At 41.9% G+C, this 21,482-nt stretch overlaps 2 protein-coding genes across 10 annotated transcripts in view; one reads left to right on the top strand and one right to left on the bottom strand.

The window, feature by feature from the left end:
- The window catches only part of agbl4 (AGBL carboxypeptidase 4), a 434,053-nt gene that overhangs the window by 340,183 nt on the left and 72,388 nt on the right, over nt 1–21,482 (bottom strand). The window lies entirely within an intron of this gene.
- The window catches only part of elavl4 (ELAV like neuron-specific RNA binding protein 4), an 84,261-nt gene that overhangs the window by 37,768 nt on the left and 25,011 nt on the right, over nt 1–21,482 (top strand). For all 8 annotated transcript variants that reach the window (XM_067597041.1, XM_067597045.1, XM_067597040.1 and 5 more), the window contains 4 exons: nt 274–360; nt 4,078–4,324; nt 17,388–17,491; nt 21,256–21,409. In XM_067597041.1, coding sequence (XP_067453142.1) covers nt 274–360; nt 4,078–4,324; nt 17,388–17,491; nt 21,256–21,409 — 592 coding nt within the window. The remainder of the gene's footprint in view (nt 1–273; nt 361–4,077; nt 4,325–17,387; nt 17,492–21,255; nt 21,410–21,482) is intronic.

The raw sequence follows: 21,482 nt of genomic DNA, 5'->3' as shown, positions 1-21,482 counted from the left end.
TGAAGAACTATTCCAACAATTTGAGTCAAACAGTTTGACAATGACAAACCAGTCATACCAACCAAAAACAAAAATCCTGAGCCACCTGTCTTTGTTTTAGTGTGACCGGTGGAATGACCGCAAAGGTGTAACTGTATTTTTCTAGTGAGCTGCCATTTTTCCCCCCAATACTCCCCACTCCCCAAATCCCACTACAACCCTAACTTTGCAAAGTGAGTGTATAATGTTGACGGTGGGCTATGCGTCCCTCCCTCCCTGTGCTCCGCTCCATAGGGGTCGACAGAGACACAGTGGCGTCAGGCAGAGCTCCCACAGCTCCAGGGCTGGGCAGAGAAGGGATTGCTGACACAGCCAAAGATGGTAAGGAGACTACTGCTGCCAAATGGATGGCCCAGCCATTTTACACACCCATGAAGTAATATGATCTGATATTGCACTGTGTTTACATAAATACACACTGGTGGTGATGCTGCTGACTGAGACAGTTGGAACTGGAGCAGAGATTGATGGATGGGGCAACAGACAGAGAGCAGGAGGGAGGACTGGGGTTGCGAGGGTAGAGGAAATTGTGTAGAGACGAGTGAAAAGCAATATTCAGCTGCTGACGCATTCGTTCAATGTATATTTTTAAGAGAAGGCAATACATGGTGTCAGACTGCATGTCTCTGTCCAGTGTTTTCTCCGTTTATATGTTGATGTTTTAGCATTTAAAATACATCCGTTACAAATCAATTGTGCTGTTTAGCCTTCATTAATACAGTCAGCAGGATATGCATTGAGTTCTGTCCACAGCACTAGGCTCCACAGTGGGAGAGCAGGGACAGCCAGAGTGTTCACAACCAACATGAAGTGGACTGCTGAGCAGCACAAATGCTGGTGGGCAGGGACAAGGAGAGGAATATAATTGGCCACTGGGACTCGGCAGGTCCCTGTTAATTAGAGGCGGCCATTTTGGTGTAAAAACTCCTCAGAAAACGTCCCATGGAGTTGAAAGTCTCTCTGACAGAATGGAGCCCAGCAGGGAATGTAAACAGATTTAATAAGGCCCTCTCCAATCAACTCTGTTATGGCTAGATACTATTCTCTCCTCTCACTCTCTCGCTCTCTCTCTCTCTCCCTCTTTGCCTCTGTCTTTCTCAGTCTGTCTCTGTATCTCTGTTGTGGTAGAGTGGTGAGTGAGTAGGGAAGGATACTGTCAAAAGAACAATTTGCATGCAGCTCTCATCTTGAGAGCTTTTAGACATCTCACGGTCTGTTTGTTTTCTGCTGTGAGCTTGGGCCATTGTTCTGTCTCTGTATTTGTGTGTGTGTGTGTGTGTGTGTGTGCGTGTGTGTGTGTGTTCTTCCACTCACTGCAGATGCCACAGAGTGTGAATGTGGCGAACTGTGTGCATACATGCGTGCATGTATGTGTGTAAAATGAGAAGATGGAAGCAGATGCAGCTCTGACATTTTGTTGGTGCTGAACCTAAACACATAGATTGACAAAAAGAAGTCAGAAGAAATACAGTACAGCCTTATTTTTAAAAGTCCTCCTAAAACCAGGGACAAGATGGATGCTTGAACTTATGTAAACCCCAGTTTGGTATCCCATGATATTGTTGGTATCGTTATTTAGAGACAGTTTTATGTGTACTAATAAAAACGACAAGCTTTCCTTCCTTTTCTCCTCATTAAAAATGAATTCTTTAATCTTTGCTAACTGTTTTGAACACACTTACATTTATTTACCAATTCAGTAACGTAAGTCTTCTCTAAACAATCTCACATTTATGTATACTTTATAGCAAATTGTGCTGTATCTCACTGATATTATGTGGATATCAGTAGTCTTCAACAGAAAATAAGCCACAAGTACTTACTATTCTGAAAAAAATATTATATCAACATTATTATTGTTTATATACTGGTAGTGGTTGTGTGGTAACTAAAGAGTTATCTGTTTGCCTGCTGTTTCAGTTATCATCATCACTGCTCACCACTACACATAGACAGATAAAAGTAAAGTGATTAAAGCCAAGAAGTATACTCACTGTAAACTATTTCGGGACAAACTGTGAAATTTTTAAAATCTGCTTTGAGCTATATTATTAGAACACAGGTCCAGTCTTTTGATAATCCAGAAATAGAGTGAAATACGACTTGTGTGCTGCTTCTCCTCGCTGAAACCAGCTCTGCTTCCAAGTGCAGGCTGTCTGTGTGTACTTTAGAATAGTTAAAAATAGACCGAGAGCTGAATGGCTGAACAGGGGAAAGGGAGAGATCTGAGTGATGACTTTAAAAATTTGATTGAATCAGATTAAAGAATATTTGCATCTTAATTTGGGTTTCAGCATGTGTGGTCATTACAATTCTTGTGCAGAAACATGATGGAATTTTATGCTCAAATGGCAACGGACATACACAGGTGTTTTTCTTCCTGGGACTAGCCGTAGTGTACTGTAGGCACATTACACATACACATGATACAGGGACCACAGGATCTCAAAATTGGTGCAAGGGAATACTGTAGGACATTTAAAAGATAACCTAAATAAATAAACTGTTAATTATATTAGCTACTGTTTGAATGTTGTGCTCACAGGTTACAGTTGACTAGTTTGGTCGAGCATGAGACAAGATAGAATGAGGCTCTTTATACCTTTGTTACAGTGTGTCCATCTTCCTTTTTCTGTTTTATCTTCCCCTCCCATTTAGTGATTGGATGTAGTTGTGTCTACGCCTTCCTCTGTTGAAATACTGACAACCCCTCACACACAGTCACACACTCACACATACATGCGACAAATCCATTAATTTGATCAAACAAATGTTTTTTATGCAAATGTTTGAATAATTTCACTTCACACATTGCTTTTGTTGGAGAATAATGTTCGCTCAGAATAAGCATTCATATTAAATATGTGTCAGAGTGCTCTGGCAGAAAAGCAAAGTGCAACCTAGCTTCCTCCTCCTCCTCCGACTTCTGACTCTCACTCCCTCTCACCTTTTTTCCTTTTTTTTTTTTGCTGTTTTCTCACACTTACACCAAGCTCACAGCTCCTCTTTGAACACTTTGATCCTGAGATGCTCTTCGAAACCAGATATGACAAATCTAAACTTCTCTCTGTCACAGCAGCAGCATCAGCAATCAAATACGGTAACTTAGCTGAAGGGCCGCTCCTGTTGCTGCCCCCTCCCAAAATCCCCAGCAGCTATTAGAGAACTATTCACAGAGGCCTCTTATTGTCTTCATGAATATTTAGCTGTTTATCCTTTCTGTGTCTAGTGTTTGTTGTACTTTTCAGTGTTTAGAGTTGTGGAATGTAGTGTGTATAACGTGTTCAGTACATGTTTACTTTCTAATTCCGTATTAGGGGTAAGCATTGTTTCAACTTCAATGTTAATGGATGATTTTTGACAGACATCATCGATGTGACATTGTGATGTGAGAGGCAATTTGTTTTTTCGCCAATTGAACGCTGTCATGCCAAAAGACCACTTGTCAGCAATTGGGCATGATTTATGAGCATTTGCTCTTCCTAAATTCAGAAAAATCATAAAATTTTGAATTACCTCAAAAATAAAGATACTTTGTAAATCACTTTGTTATCCCATACAATATATTGTCATATTACCCAATCCTACCATGTAATAATGCATTCAGTAATCCTATTCTAAACACTGTGAAAGTTCATTGTTCTAAAGGAGATGGTAATATTTGATTCTACATCTTTAACATTTCAATCCCAGTCATCTAGAATGACAGGAATTCATTTTATGCAATTTCAACGCAATGGTATACACGAAGTACAAAGCTTGTTGAAAACCATTCAAATGTGGTTTTGCAATATCTGGCTTTTAAAAGCTATTTTCATCCAAACTCTTGATCTGACTTAATACAACAAAAGTCATGCTTCTTAGGAAATTATTTTTGAAAATAACCACTCTAACAGAGTTTTGTATACCTTTCAGGATATTCAGTGCTTCAAATTGCTTAAATACCGTACAAGCCTTTGCTAATGAATACTATCTCCTTCCTTCTTCTTCTCCTCTTTTTTCCCTCCCTCATTCCTTCTCCTCTTTGCTGTGCTCCAGATCATCAGTAACATGGAGGCTCCAGTGACAAATGGCCCCAGTGGAGGAGGCAACACAGCCAACGGGCCTACCACCAACAGCCGCGGCTGCCCCTCGCCCATGCAGACTGGCCCGACAAATGACGACAGCAAGACCAACCTCATTGTTAACTACCTGCCCCAGAACATGACTCAGGAGGAGTTCCGCAGCCTGTTTGGTAGCATCGGGGAGATTGAGTCCTGCAAACTGGTTCGCGACAAGATCACAGGTACAGAATGGAAACATTTAATGTTGCTGTTTGTGTTTGTCAAAATATTAACTTTTCATGAGCTGAAGAAAAACATGAAAATCCCCAAAAGTGAAATCACAAGGCTGTCAACGATAATATGATACAATCACAAGTAGAAGTAGGGAGAAAACATGATATACTGTTGTATAATTAGTTATCATTTGCTGGTCCCCAAAGACAATGTAAGTTTTTCTAGACTTCCTCCAAAAGGAAAAGGGAAAAGGCAAACACATAAAGTGAGATACTATACTGAGCTCCCTTGGAGATAGAAGGGATTTAGATGCTCTCTGTTCTGACAGTTTTAACTGGTCTGATACTGGGAGTTGAAGACTGCACTTCTGATTCACTGCAGCATCCTGCTTTTGAAGTATAATACTCAATCCACTACCGTACACAGTTGTAGATTCTCCACAAACCACATGCTGTATTTTCATATTGTGTTTTTGTTCACCTGTCACAATATTTCTTGCATATTTCTCTTCATAGTCAAATAACAGTAAGAAGGTAATAATAAACTTGTTAAGACAGATATTACGCAGCAGACAGCTGATGTGACTGCTGTTCACACACTGCTAAAAGATCAAAGGTAGGTGTAGATATGACAGTGTGGCCGTACGCTGTGTGTCAAGTGTAGACACACATGTAGATAAAACACACGAAAGAGGAATAAAGAATTAAATAGGACACAAATAGTTCATGAATAGTTTAAACACTATTTGGAATCGTTCCGAACCATTCAAGAGAAACCAAAGCATGTGTTGTCTTCTACAAGGAGAAATCCATCTCTGCCCTCCATGAGTGTTCAAGCGCTGTGACTGAGCAATGCAGCAAAGTACCACATGTTCTCCAGAGGTGTTTAAATTAAGCAGCACTTCGCGGTGCTAATCATGGCTGTAATCTGGGCGTAGTGGCTGTGTGGGTGGCCATACAGCAGATGGATCGGGGGGTGGGGGGGCTCTGTGATAATGCTCCATAATGGCTTTCATTTTAGATCCTACTTACTGACACTCTTCTCCTGATAATCTCATTAAAGAGGACCAGGCAGGCAGTCGAGATCACCAAGCTTGGATAGCAGGCAGGCAAGTAAGCCGTAAACACGGGGAGTAAATACGCACATACATGGACACATACGTGAGCATAACCACGGAATTAGATTTCCTTTTATAGATCAAGTATTACCAAAAGGCCAATAGAGATGACAATATTGACTGTAAACCTGTGATGGCCACTAGTGCAGCCATTCCTGCCTCCTTTTGTACTCTCGTTCTTTTGTACTCTCGATTCCTCTTTAGGACCATCTTCCTCTTCCTCTGTAATGGGCCACAAAATGGAGCCTGAGAGTCAGATACACCAAGATAATGGAGGATGGTGTGTTACAAAAATAACACTGGGATACCACATGCTATCATCATCACCATGTTCTCTCTCCACCCGTTTTTCCCCTTAAGTGTGATTTGCCAAGCAGCAGTAAGGAACCAAGCTAACAGCAGATATTTGGAGAGTTTAAAAATGAACAGAATTGCTGTAAACCTGCTCGAGCCCTAAATGGAGGAATGCGAGAGAGGTAGAAATCTTCGCTCACTTCTAAACAATTTAGGGTACTTCTCTGCTCCGCACTACAAGTCTCTCTGATGACTTAGCATCAACGCAAAAAGTTATAAATAAATCCTGCCCTCCCTCCATCTCCCCCTGTGGTGTATGCCTGTTTTGCTCTCCCATGGGTGCAATTTCCTTGTGCAAACTTTTAGGCTAACAAAGCACAGATCCCCTCTTCCAGCAGGGAATGCCAAGAGGCTTCATACTCTCTAACAGCCATCCAAATCATTAACAGACTAAGCCAGGTTTGCAGGAGGGAGGGGTAAAGAGAGGGATGGTGGGAAGAGTAAAGAGAAGCCTTTTTTTAGGCAGATACATACACCTGTACTCTTCCTCATCTGTAAATATCTGCACATGGATATGAGAAGGATAAACATTTTTGTCAAGATTTCTGAGTAAGTCAAAGATTGCGGGAGGAAAGGGTATTTTTTACAATGTGGAAATTCTAATAAGAAACTTGAAAATATGTCGGGAGGATAGATTGAGTGTTCTGTAGCTACATATTACTCATCTTGATGTGAATAGTAAGTCTGCGCTGCCTTCACATTTTATTATGCAGTGTGAAGAGCATGAGGAGTATATAACAAAGTTTAAGAAGTTTAAATAAATTCACTGACTGGACTTTTTAAAGAAATGTACTTAGATAATAGTTTCAATTTTTTATGATTACAAGATTGAAGTAATCCTCCAATGGATTTCCTTACTCATGTAGTCATGGTGTACATACCACCAAAAGAGTTGTTACATTTTTTGTTTTATAGTACTTTTGTACTAGCTTTTTCGTTTCAAATGAAAAACCTGAGTGCAGTATTAGCAAGTCTTCATCATTTGTTTGCTTCTATCTCCTGATATGTTTCCCATCAGTACCATCTTGATTAACCTGTGAGTGTTTGCTGACAAGGTGTGAGCACATGAGCCTCTCAGAGGTAGGAGAGACAGACAGGTCCTCAGTGTCCTCTCAGCTTCCTGTGGACTTGCTCCTGTCAGCTCCAATGACACCAGTGTGGCGTGATGCTCGGGCGGGTGCGGGCAGGCGTAGACACTCCAGCTCCGTCTGTCACCCTGGCTGACTTCAGCTGGTAGAAAGCCACCTCTGGGTGTCTTTCTTGCTCCCCACATGCCTGCCTGCCTACCTTCCTGCCTGCCTGCCTACCTACCTTCCTGCCTGCCTGCACAACTACCTCTGCCTGGTGTTCTCATAACACGCCAGGGACATGCAGGTTAATCTTTTATTTAAGGCTACCTTACACGCACCTAGCTGCAGCCCACACACACTTGCACATAAGCCCCAGGCCTTCACTTGTGAATTTCCTTTCTGCCTCTGCTCTTAAAGCAAAGATATCTTAAACGTGTCATTGTTTAAATTAAGTGTGTATACTGTAGTAGCTTTTACAGTTGTCCTCTTGCATTCCAGGAAGAGTGAACGCTACAGTACTGTACATATACAAATGCTTTCATCAAGGGCATGATGGCTTTGACACACTGTGCACTATAGATAGCTCCACTTAGAGCGCTCTTGGTTCATGTTTTTTCTTTATTCTTTAAAGAAAGCAAAACGTCTATTTAAACTGAAAATTGCCAGTCCGAAAGCACATATCTTGAGCAGTGGGAGCAACACTCCTTACTGTTCTTACTGATGTTAGTAAAAACACACATACCCTTGTGGAGAGCTAAAAAAAAATTATGTGGACCTTGCAATATACTGAATCAGCACTCACAAACATCGACACATGCCCATACACACGCACAGAAATGGAATCGACTGATCATTGTCAGTAAGTCATTTTTCAGGATCATTGTTCTGCATCAGCTGCATTTCTATTGGAGAAATGAATGCATTTATTTTCATAATGACATGGAGGAGAAAAAAAATAGCTTTTCATGCTGGAACAAGAATTGATTGGTTGGGGTGGGGGTGGGGTTGGGAGTGTTATATTTTTATGGCCAACCATTTTTGCATTCTCATCTTGAGCCAGTAATTACAGTAGCCCAAAGATCAGTAGTCTTCTTCTGTGGAGATACTGTAGATATAAGACATTTAATTGGCTAATCGTGTTTACAGCTGCTATGTGTCTGCCCTGCTCTTGCTGTTACGTTTTTCTTCAAGTAGTCACAGCACTTGCCGATTGCTAGCTATCAGCAGCACACTCTACACATTTTAATAACCAGAATGGCATTTTCCTCTGTTTACACAGATGAAATAATTTTTATCTCTACATCAAACCCTGTAAAGACGTCATCCCAAAGCCCACTGACTGAAGCCTTTTACAAACTCTACTCTAGTCACCTTCCATGTGATGGTTTTATACATGGAATCTGGGGAGCTGATGCAAATCATAGTGACAATGTAGCAAGCCAAGCAGATGTTGGCTATGAAAAATAGATGGACTGTGATGTTAGCTGTGGAGTAGTTCAAGCCAGAGCACCTCTGACCAACAGCGGCTTCAGTACCATGTGAAAGCCTGCTGTGAACCCAAATCTTACATAAACACAGGTATTCATATACCGTAGGTGTGCTGGATTTGACTTGCTTTGCACGCATAACCCTGTGGTTCAGGAAGCACACTTCCATTAGTTTCAATGTCGTTCCATTTCTGTTATGGAACATCAAGTGCACCCACAAGTATTGCAAACATAAAATATGCATCTAACCTTGATCTGCAAGGACAGACAGGTGGAGCTTAGCTCCTGCACAAGGTCTGTCAGTCTAACAGGGAGCAGATCAAATATTCACCATATAAACCTCAGTTTACCCACATCTCTTTGTTGCTACTGAAATATACATTGACAACACGCTCAGGAGCAAAGCTGATTCTCTTTGTACTTCAGATTGCAAGCCGAGCTGTTTTTCACATCATTACTAGAGTGATGTGAACAAAACTCACTATTATTCCTCTGTTTGCTTTATGATTAGACCCATTTATACCTTCTAAAACACCTAAACAACACAAATGCAATGTTGTTCTGTGTGATGACAAACCATTACATACTTTTTAAATCCTAACTGAAATCATACCAAGGGAGATCTGGTGCAGTGTTTATATCTCACATACAAGCTGCATTTATCTAAACCTGAAATGGGCTGAAGGCTGAAGATAGCGTGAACAAAGCTGACAGGGAAAGAGATGAAAAAAGGATTTGACATCTCCAAAGCCAGGTATTAAGAGAGCTGCCAGGCTCAGAAGTGCAGGCACAAGCAGGCAGACACACATTAAAGTTTCAGAGTCCCAGGTCCCGGGAACGTCCTGTCTCTCTCCTCTTAGCGCCCTCCCCAAATCTCCTCCTCCTCCTCCCTCTGCCTAGGACCCAGAATTGGACGTCCTGAGAGCTAGCTTGGCTGCACTGCTCCTCTTGTGACCCTCACTTCATACTGCCTCTGTCCCCTCTCATTCCACTCTTAGTGCCCTTTACATGGAACACAGAGGTTGTGACTGTCCCCCATGTCGGCCTCTGATCCAGAGGCTGAATGTGCCGTAGGGCTGGTTCGTCGCCGCCTGACCCTCCACCCTGAGTCCACGGTACCTGGGCAGGAGAGAGCCAGACAGTCTCTTTGTCCCCAGCATGTCTGCTGCAGGGCTGGGGGTGGATAGCTGAGGGCTTGTGGCTGCTCACTCTCTGTGCTCTCAGAAGGAGTCCAAGCAGGTGCAGCAGGGTAGGCTCCGCAATCCTGACGTAACAGGGTTATCCAAGACTTAAAGGGGCTCTTCTGTCTGTCAGCTTGCCTTCTATTTCTCAGCTGCACAGCCAGCCAGCCAGCCCACACACTGCAGGCTGCAGTCCACTGGCCCCAAGGCTCAGGGAGCCACCATGAGGGGGTGGTTTACGTGTGTGTGTGTTTGTCCCTGAGCTTCTACGTGGGCAAGTGTGTGTCTATGTGTGTGTGTTGGTGGAAGCAGGGCCTTGGGAACTGAGAGTGGGAGCCTCCTGACTGCAACAGTGGCTGCTACCTTGGCAACCCAGGAGGGAAAGATGTGTTGAATGAGTGAGTGGGAGAGGGATCTACAGTAGATATGTGTGTGCGGGGGATGTGGCTCTGTTTATGAATTTATTTATTTAAACAGCCTCATATATGCCTCATGATATGCACTAACTGTACTGCTATTATTTGAGGCACTGTAGTGTTTTGTTTTCTTGGTCATCATCTTTTTGCAAACTCACTCAACTCTCTACCTCTACCTTTTTCCTATGGAGTTGACCCGCTTTAAGGTAAGTGAAGTGCATTTTGACATGAAGCTGGTGACAGGGCACCTTTCCAAATGTTTGGGAGTGCTGGCCCATCAAAAATAGCACCATCTCAAGTTGCTGCTGCAGCAGCAAGGGGCAAAAAGTCAGGATGGGAGAGGATGGAGGCAGTGACTGTGACACATTTATTTTGACAAATTGAATTTTTTTTTCCTTTAAAAAAATCATCTTAAAATGTCGCTAAATTTAAGACTGACCGACCAGATTTGCCTGTTTCTGGGGAGAGGGAGCTGGTCCTATCAAGGTGTGTTAGTGTCACCGGCTCACAGCTCTGATGATCCCTGCATGCTGCAATTCCCCCTTTGCACCTTTTGATGCGTCTATCCTCCCATGACTTCTGAATGACAGACTCCACTGCTGACAGGGTTTGGGACTGTGGGAACAACTAAAATATTTTATAGGTATCCTTTAAGGGTCCTTTCACACAGATATTTCACTCAGGTTTTTCATTTTGTTAGACTCAAATTCATGCAGAGCTTTTTCCATTTGTTGGGCAGCGTGTACGACACAAAGTTCTCATTGTTATGTAAATATATAAACTACACAGGAACAGACGACAAAGAAGGGAACAATTTAAAATAGAATTTGAACAAGTTGGCATTTGTGTCACCACTACAGAATGCTTCTGCCCCAAGTACAACATTATAATATGTGTTTTCCCTACATAATGTGCGCAGTTCAAATTAATTTTTGACTAATAACTACACACAGTGGATAGTGTTGAGAACAATAGATTTCAGCAAGGTACAAAGTAAAATAGAGGGTTCTAGCAACTATGTGTTTCATTTGGTAGCTACCACTCCAGATCAAAGAGTCTATAGTGCGTTGTGTGAGCCTTTCCTGATGATAGCAGGAGATGAAGATGCTTTCATGTCTGCAGTACAGGGCTCTTAGTCACATAATACAACAAAAAGGCACAAAATAATGACAGGCAATATGCAACTGGAGTCTTTCCATGTGTACCTTACTGTGCACCTTGCAGTGTTGCACATGAATATGTTTAACTCTGTTATATGCCTGTAAATTCTGTATAGCCATGCATACATCTATTACGCTTTTGTTTGTGCCTACTTATGTACCTCATTGTAATTCTGCATAGGTACGTTAGTGTGAATTTTCACATGCATGCACCAGCGTGTGTACGTGTGTGTACAGAGGGGGGAAGGAAGGGTGAAATTACACAGTGGGGCCAGCAGGCAGGACACCCGCTCGAAGTACACTCATTTTCTCATCTCACACATTGGGCAACCTGCTGCTCCTCAGGAAACAAATAATGGCTTAGTCATAACACCTCGCCAACACACCAAAGAGCTACTCACTAGAAATAGCAGTGATTTTACCACTGAAAAACATGCCCACCTCCCTATACAATTTATTTCAGATTGTACAAAAGGTCTACCAAAAGAGTGGGGGTGGGTCCAAATTAGCCCCCACCTCCTCACTCCCCTACCACACGTGGCTTGTCTATTAGTGTAACTGGACATGAGGCGCTATGTGATAAAGAGCTGCAGTGCTATAGTGGTAAACCTATACAATGTGTAATGGTAGTTTTTGGTAGAGCCACAAGTGCCTTAGCATACTCGTACAGTATAATATCATTAACCAACCATAGATTCTTACATTTATATACTTCACATAAATCACATTTGGGCACATTCTTTATTAGAGGACCTCTGCCATTATTAGATTTACATAATTTTTATTAAGAAGCCACCTTTCATTGCTGCAGAGCTTTTTCTTGAGTCGTTAGAATGACTGGCACTGTAAGCAGCTGACAAATCAAAGGCAAATGAATATCTAACCTCATTAAAAGGCCATTATGAAGAGCAATGCATCATTTGGGTTCTTGGTTTTAATTGACAATTAAAATATATAAGTTAGTGTATCCATTAAGCTAATTGATCAGCACAAGGCTGATTTTTCTGTTAGCTACAACCCCATTAGAGGCTATTAATCATGCATCTTTAATAGCTTTTCTATATTTCCTCAGATGCTGTATTTTCTGAATGTATTTTTCTGCAACTATAATTTACCAATATAAACTCTACATAAATTCTCTTAGTGGTTTTCAGACTTTTCTCAGGCAAACTGGCTTTTTAGCCAGGCTAGCGGCATGGCATCTATGAGGAGCGCCATGAAATGCATGGATATTTATGGTCCCCACAGGATGAAGCCTGTTGGTTGGTTGTTTGGTGATCTCCTGAATTTTCCCCTAGCGCCACCATGAGAGTAACTATGTTGATCCTCTGGTAGTCATCTGGTCAAAATTATTATTTGTCCAATACTTTGATTTATACCCAAATACCTGCAAAACTAATGACATTCCCATAAGCCACAGCTGTAGTTTATGTTTAGTGCTAAGTACCAAATTGTTGGCATGTTAACATGCTGAACTAAGATGGTGAACACGGTAAACATTACACTTGGTAAACATCAGCTGTCGCCACCATTTTACAGCATAACTCATGTTGAATTTAATGACTATTACTTCTGAGCAGCAGTGAAGCAACATCTATGGATGACATTTTACAGTAGACTTGATCTTGAAGAAAACTTAAATGTGTGGATAAAGTTTACAAACATCTTTAGCCATATCTAGTTTTGCTTCATCTTTACTTTGGTTAGTTGTCTGGTGGTTTAATAGTGTAATGCAGACTGAGCTGGCCTTGTCCTTCCATTCCAATAAGACAGCATGCGAGGCTGAATGATGCTGAGCCATTTAAACCTGTGTCTGAACTGTGCTTAATCGCAGTGTGTTGAGCTGGAACAGGGCAGAGCACTGTGATGGTGTGATCCAAGTGCAGGCAGCATGCTGGACTGATCCTGCTGGTGTGTGTGGTGGTGGACAGGCAGGTGTTGTGACAAGACGAAGCCAACAACACTGCCTGCTATGCATGCATACAGTAGGTCACAGATGGAGAACCTCTTACAATAGTGCCTTTGCCTATACATGTATGAGTGTGTATTCATACCAATGATCAAGGATGGAAATAGACTCTGTTCTTCATCTTTTCAGCGTTGACATTCACTAAACGGTTTAGCAACTACAATACCCCCCTCCAGACACACACACAATGACACATTCACTGGTTACCCGCAAGCTGCTCTACTCCTCGCTGTCCTGCTGCGAGGACATACTTTATTGCTTGTGTGTGTGTGTTTGTATGCTTCTGTGATTGAGTGATTACATGTTTACTTGAACGTGTGTGCACATGTGTGTAAATCTGCCAGTGCAGTGCGTTGGTGGTGTGTCTCCCACCCATCCGTGCAGATTCCAGGCAGCCAGGCAGTCTGCCGGTGGCTCCCTGCTGTTAGCTGCCCCGTAGCAGGCTGGAAATGGTGGGTGGAATCCCCTCCCAGAGTTTTCCTGATGCTGCAGGCAGATGTCTCCCTCTGTCTCCCCTCATCTCCCCGCTCACCTGGGGACTGATGCCAGCCAGCGAGCCTCGCTCCCACCCTCTTCCCTCCAGCCCTGGAGGCCCTCAGCCTTGCCAAAGAAGGAGTGAAGATGAGAGTGGGGGCGGGCAGATATGCCAATACCAGCCGAAGCTCCCCATGCATACAGCGTACACACTCATTGAAAGTGTGCACACAAACACCCATAAACACATCATTTCCATACAGCAGCTGCAGAATGCCACATTCATCTGGGCTATAATCAACGTAAATACATTATTACGTTTGTTATAAGACTAAAATCCTTTGCTGACTCACATGTGTGCATGCCCACACTTGCATACTAACCACACACACACACACACACACGTATAGACACTCAATCTACACTGAGACTGCCCCCCCCTCTATACAGAATCAGCGTCCATAGCTGCCAGGTTGGCCCCGTTTGGCTGCTTGGACAGCTCTCTGAGTGCTAAGTGTCTCGATACCATTAAGCACCAGCCAGCCTATCTAGATTGCCCTGCATGAGTGCTCTTCGCCAGAACACTTCATTTTCAGCTAACCTTCTGGTAGCTGCGCTTGTCGAACCTCACATTTCTTGTTGAAGATGAGGGAGAGGGGTGAGAAAGGTGATGGGAAAGTGGGAAGCGAGGGTAGGAGAGATGGTAGAACGGCGGAGTGGAGCGTTACAAGCAGCAGGCTCTCAGCTGTTGCACCCATCTGGAATTTAAACTGCCAGTGTAAATTGAATATGTGCACCTATGAACAGTTACAGGTGGATATTTGAGCTAATTAACATATTTATCTGGGGGAAAATACTCAATTTATCTGCATACACTACTGGGTAATTTAAAATACTGTTTACTGGCCATCTTGGTTTATTGGCAAGCTAAAACTACATGCGTATATTATTTCAACTCAGTCAATTAATTACCACATGTTGTCTTTGTCTGCAATGTTCGTGGTCTCTTTTCTGAATACACTATTAAATAAAAAAAAGAGAAGCCACAAAAATGATTTTGAGTTATATTTAAACTGCCAAACTTAACACCTGATGTCAGCTGAGAGTCAGAAAGGAGGAGGAGGAGAGGGAAGAGAGGAGGGTTAGTTATAAATAGCAGTAGTCTCTCCAGGATGGCAGGTTTTTAATTAACAATAGAAAGCGTCTGATAATCCACAGTTAATCCAGAAGAAAAGAGGGAGGGGAGGAGAGAAGAAGAGAAAATCATCAGCTGTTTGATGTTAGGACTACAAGTCCCTCCTGGCCCTTCCACTGCTTGCTGCTGAGCTGTTCTGCGCTGTGATATCCATAGCCCAAATGTATTTATTTTGTGAAACAGCCATGTTCCATATTTTGTGATTCACTTTCTCTCTGACTAACCGCTGTCTGTTCCCATTAGAGGGAATATGTGCATGCCGCTCCTCTTAAACTGACTGGGATTCTTTGTGCTTGTGTGTGGTGTTAGTGGATAGGGGCTGTTTGTTGAAAACTAGCCGACTGAAGGCCCTGATGGCTGGAGGCGTCCGCTTAAAGTCCTACGCCTGTTGAAAAGCTTGATCTGTCGGGGAAACACTGGGAGATGTCAGGCCTGCTTCACACTCAAAGGGAGTCTGCTATCTAAGACACTTTGAGCTTAGAGGGAAATGGGGGTGGTATTTTTTCTCTCTTTTTGCACAGCTGCAAAGACAGTAACAAATATGTTATTTGTACTTACTGTGATGCTTTATTTGCTGGGGCTTGGTTGAGTCTCTCTCTCATAATTCACAAGCAATTTGAGTTTAATATATGACATTCATGACATTTATATTTTAGGAATTCATCTACTGACACTTCTATCCTGAGCATCTTTTAAAAAAAAAGGGAACAGTAGAATAAATTTCCAGAGGCTCACCAGTATAACAAGCAACCAGTAATGAGGAGTAAAAGGATCAGACTCTAGACATGTTCCCTATCCAATCAGATTATTATGATAATATTTTATATTTTACCTGTTTATTGGCAAATTGTTTATTTGATTTTTATTTGATTTTATTTGTTTTATTTGACTAGGATATCTTGATATCAAAATCTTTTTTTTAAAGAATGAATTTTGAATGAATGAATTGGAAAGGGGGAAGTTTCATTCATCACATGTTATAGAGTTTAAATCTGCGGGATGAGGAAGTGGCAACAGAGCAGGCTTCACGTGACACATGGTTTACAAAAGTCACACCAAGCCTCTTGGCGCTCCAGGCAGGAATCACTGTGATCTTGTCAGTAGTGATGAGAAGAGATTTTCCAGAAAAACATGTATGATATCTAAGAAGGTGGCTGGGTATCAATTTTCAGTTTTTTTAGAATGGAAAAAGGTATCAGAGATCAAACTCTGGCCAAGGAATCACATTGTCATATTAATAAATATACTAAATAGTTTGCAAGTACGGAAGAGAGAGTAGAATTATTAGTCAGTGTCAAATATAGCACCACTTTACAATCGTAAACCCCTAACCTACAGGAGTACATCCTGCTCTGATAACAAAGTGTCCCTCTGTCTCTATCAATCTATGGGCACATCTCAAGTCTCTTAATTGCATCCACACGTTTCCCTCACTTGCATCCATTCCTTGCGTCTTTGTCCCTGCCACCGAGGATGTGTGGAGAGATGCAAAAAAGCCATGTGAGGAGAAAAGAAATGAGGAAATATGTTTTTAGAGAAATGAGACGCACTTTGTTCTGAAGCGTCATGTGAAGCGACGTCCGTTTCTGATGACAGGAGCAGCTGATCATAGCTGATCAGCTGCCAGTCGTATTTAACAGCTGTAGAGGCTTTCTGATGGATTTTGTGTCTGTTCACATGTGCACTGTGCTAATACTAATAAAGGTGCACAGTTATCACTGCCAGAGCAGCTGTTTTCTTTCTGCAGCCTGTTACCTGTTTGACAAACACCTGCACATGAATAAAAACCTGCATGCTGTATTTATACTGTGTACTGTGCCCTGATCAGAGGCACATGAACCATTTCTACTGGCAGAATGCGTTTGTACTATTTATTAATTATTTGCATCTGTGTTTATTGATATTCTGATTGTGAATTCATTATTCAATAACCCAGAATATGATTAGAGAGTCTTTTGAACACTGGAAATTATCTATTAGGCTAAATGTTTCAGAGAAAATTGAAATGATGTAACTCCTATTAAACCTGACACTCACAGCCTCACGTGTGACTGAATGGAAATCACGAGAAATGATGTAAAATATAAATGTGTTCCCTTACTTTAATTTTATCCATAAGTTAATGGGGGAAATAATAGATCATGAAAAGAAAAATCTTTCTTATAAATGATGAAAGTTGTTTATGGCTCTACAATTAACACAGATTTTTAACTAGATGTTGAATTAGAAAACAAATAAAATATGAATCTGTTATCTGTTTCCACTCTGGTATGAAACCACCGTGATGTTGTGATGTATCAGATCAGTCCGATCAGCTGCAACATGCAGTCAATAACTGATATCCAATAAGGGGGTGTGGCTGCTCTTGTGTATCCTTGCTCATGGCTCCTCAGAGATCCTTCCTTGCTCCTCACTGCTGAGAGCAGAAACAAGAGCTTTGAGACAGCTTTCAAGATGGTGGACCGGAACGACTTCCGGTTCAAGCGAGGAAATATCAAATAAGACACTTGAGATGTACCCTATAAGTACTGATGATGAGTGTAAATTGAGATGTTTTCTTGTTGTATGTAAACAAATTGAAGAAATAAAAAGAATTTAATGGAGATTGCATTTTAAAAGCTTTTCTTTCCCTCCTTCTGGCATTTCAGGTCAGAGTCTGGGTTACGGCTTTGTCAACTACATCGATCCAAAGGACGCAGAGAAAGCCATCAACACGTTAAATGGACTCAGACTTCAGACCAAAACGATCAAGGTAACTGATACCATTCACAATCAAACAAGTGTAATTATAAAACACACCATAATTGTTTTAAGTACACAACACATTTCTTAAAATAAACAATTGGAAAAAATAATTATTAAAGAATTACTGCCAATTATAAAAGAATTACTGCCAATGATAAAAATGAAATGTGTTTCACAAAGTTATAGAGGTCACAGTAAACTTAAATAATAAGGCTGCTTTCCTCTTTCTCTCAGAGCCCTTTAGATAGTTATGATGTTTGTAAATGAGTTTAAAGGGGAGGTGGGATTAACATGCAGCGAGCCTCAGAAATAAAAAGACCATCTAAATCAAAGAGACACATTAAAGAGCTTGTGACTATAGCCGATATGCTAATTACTTTCCAAATGTCAAAATATTAAGGTGAAATTATATAGATATCTCCGAGTGAAAGGGAAGAGACAAGTCAATCATCATGTTTTCTAAAATAATTAAGGGCTTTGTTAGTGCATTTTAATGGCATGACTAATGTGCAGGCTTGATGGTGGTTGTCACCGAGGTAAGACAGATAAATCAATGCCAACGCTGTGCTGTCCCTCCTCCAGACATGTTTTGAAGACTAAAAATCAAACCCTGCAAGCAGGTTTTTCCTCTTCTACTATCCTCTGGTATCATCCCCTCTGCTCTGTGCCTGCTGATATGTTGTCACTGTTACGCTGGGCAATAATCTGTTGCTCTGTGGTAATCCCTGGATTCTGGTCCCTGCCATCTGATCTAATCTGATCTAATCTAATCTAATAGGATGGGATTAGCCTGTAGTTGTGAATGGGGAATCCCTCAGAGAATCCCTCCAGTCCCTAGACAGTATATGCTGTCCGGGTCTGGCCTGAGTTCAGCACAGCAGCCTGGCTCTGGTCGAACTTCTGCCAAAGAGATCAAGAGCGTTTGTGTGTAATGTATTTGTGTGTGTTTCCTACATGTGTTGTATTAGTGAATGTAAGTGTACATTTCTTTCTGTTTGAGGTGGGATCTGTGGTGATCTGATGTGTTTATGTTGGGTGGGTCATCACAAGTGTTTGGATGAGCCAAAATATAAGTTTCTTCCAGAGATACCCTTTCGTATCTTACCATAATAATATTCAGAGGCCTATAAATGTAATCTTGTGGCTCAGATATCCAAGATAAGATTAGAAATCAATAGTTGCAATGTGCCAGTCTTAAAGAGACTACAGTTCTGTTTCTACAACTATCACAGTATTTGGTGTTCACACTGACAGAGGTATTTTGGGGTTTTGATATTACAACATAAAGCATGTCAGCTGACTTGGAGGCTTAAGTGAAACTAGGCTTTTTTATTAGAAAGACTGGAAAAAGTTGAAGGTCATTTATATGGTGTGAAATTCATGAGGTAACAGTCTGAGTTCAGAGATTTTCACACTCATGACACAAGAGGTTGCCTCGAGTTGTTACTGAGACAAAGGCGATCTTCTTAATGACAGAAGACAACTCTGCATCTCTGTCTGGCGCTATCACTCTTTCACACTTCATTTCCTCCCTCACATTACCTCCTTTCCTTGCCTGCCTTCTCCACAACAGACTGAAATACCCTTAAGGTAACAAGGTAAATTAAAAGGCAGCATGGTAATTCTAAAATTAAGTTTGTCGCTCTTTCATGTCACACCCTTCCCACTCTCTGTCACTACACTTGTGAGGAAATGCTTGGCCCAGAGATTCACATGCTCTCGGGCGATGTGTCTCTCTGTAGTGTCTTTGAGTTGGTTTCGCTGCTGCGGTTTCCTCCGCCATGACACCTCAGATTTTGTCAGCGATGGCTGCGATGCTGCTTTCCCACTGAGGTGTGAGGGGAAGCAGCATGCCAAAGGTGAGAGGAGCTCACAGTGACACGCATGCACATAATCTCAGACACGTTTATACAGCGTGTGCTTGTGAACACTTTAATCTTCACACTTACAGTTTTTCTTACTTTCCTGAACGCACACACACACACGCGCAAGCACACACCACAACACACTTGTACACAATACTGCTCACAGCTTGAGGAGGTGTTAATGGATTAGACATCTGGAGTTGGTTGACAGGGAGAGAAAATGAGGGAGAGCTGCACAGAGAAGAAAAAAGGAGGAAAAAGAGGCAGAATCTGGAAGCAAAAGAAAGGTTTAGTGAGGCAGCGAGCAGGAAGGAAGGAGAGAAGCAGGAGGAAAAGATCCAGGCAGCGAAAAAGGAGAGAGATGCAGAGAGGAAGAGGAAGACAGAGGAGCTGAGCAGAGAGGCCAAAGAGGAAGATTTGTGAAAGAAGAGACAGAAAGAGGAGAGACATGGGGAAAGCCAGCTGTTCTCAATCCCATTCTCCCACCATTAGAGTTCAGCAGGATTTCCATGCTTTTGCTCAAGGATATGAGTGCATATCCACCATATTTGCCTGACTTTAACCTTATTTGATGTCTTATGTCTCCACATGTCAGAGGTAATGAAAGTAGTAGAAGGGAAAGCTGCTCCACTCAGCAGCAGTAGTAATGGGATTTACGCAACCTTTGCTGGAGCAAAATCGGGGCTACACGTGAAGATGTTGGGGACAACGTTTGACAGCTAAAAGTTAACTGGCAGAGAGCTACTGCTGGGAGCCACACAACACAGAATAACCAGTTATTTCATTTCCAGCCATTTGCACCATTATAGATGACATTCACACACAGAATATTCTAGGTAGAAGAATGTGAATGACTGAAAAACAGCACCGAAAGCTGTGTGTGCGCGTGTGTTTATGGACATGTGCTTGTGGAATAAGTGTTTCTGTACGTGTGTGGAAATGAGGAGGAGGACCAGCGCGTGACAATGAGGAACCGAGTGAAATTGTGTGGGTGAGTGGTTACATGAGGAAGTCTTTTTATTCCCTCTGTGAGATTGCTGTCCAGGAGAGTGTTGCAAGGGCAAGAATGTAATGGATTTTATGTGTGTGTGTGTGTGTGTGTGTGTGTGTGAATATGTGTATGGTTGCGTGTGCTTTTGCAGCACTGCATAAAAGAAATTTCTGAAGGGACACACAAAAGCAACAATTTGTTCCCATTACAGATGCTCTGCAGTAGAGAATATGTTAAAAGTTTTACACATACTCTATACCTGCTTAATAAAACAAAACTGTGAAATCGACTCTTCAGACTTTACAAGGCTAAATGGTGCTTGGTGAAAAGCTTAAAGGCTTTTGTTAACTTACTATTAGGTTTATTGCTAATGTCTTAATTAAATTGCCCACTGGAAAAGACATCTGCAATCACAACCTATTAACTCTTACCCTTTTTTTATTTATTCATATTTTAACTCAGAATAATGCTTGAAATCAATACAGTGAATGAAGTGACTTTTTTGGCCAAACTCCTAATACGATTAATCCTGTTCCCCTGGCTACTTGAGCTGTCCTTTTAAAGTGAAACACCTGTGGTTTCTACCCAAGGGAACAAAGTTTCCTCTGCCTCTCCCAGAAAACTACTTAAGTGTTATCTCTCGGTCTTCTAAGGAGCTAAATCTTTTCCTGACGACAATAATCCCTGAGGCAAGGTGTACTGAGAAAATACAGTCACATTTTCCTCCCTGAGGATCCAATGACCCAGAGCCCTGCCCATCTAAAACACACATATACACACACACAAACACAAAATCCTACCTCTCACAGTGTTATCTTGTTTAGATTTGAACCCACTGGGATGTTAATGAGTAATTAAGTATTGGTGCCCTAATTTGGTATTTATATACCTAAGAATTTGTTTCTTTTCCCACAGGTGTCATACGCACGACCCAGCTCAGCCTCCATCCGTGATGCCAACCTGTATGTGAGCGGTCTGCCCAAGACTATGACCCAGAAGGAGCTGGAGCAGCTCTTCTCCCAGTACGGACGCATCATCACTTCCCGCATCCTTGTCGACCAGGTCACAGGTATCCATGGGGCAGCGCCTCCTCTGTCTATACATTTTCAGATTGACACACATGACCAGGCGGACACACAGCC

The sequence above is a fragment of the Thunnus thynnus genome, chromosome 8, assembly GCF_963924715.1.
Source record: "Thunnus thynnus chromosome 8, fThuThy2.1, whole genome shotgun sequence".
NCBI classification, from domain to species: Eukaryota; Metazoa; Chordata; class Actinopteri; order Scombriformes; family Scombridae; genus Thunnus; species Thunnus thynnus.
This window is presented reverse-complemented; position numbering and strand designations above follow the sequence as displayed.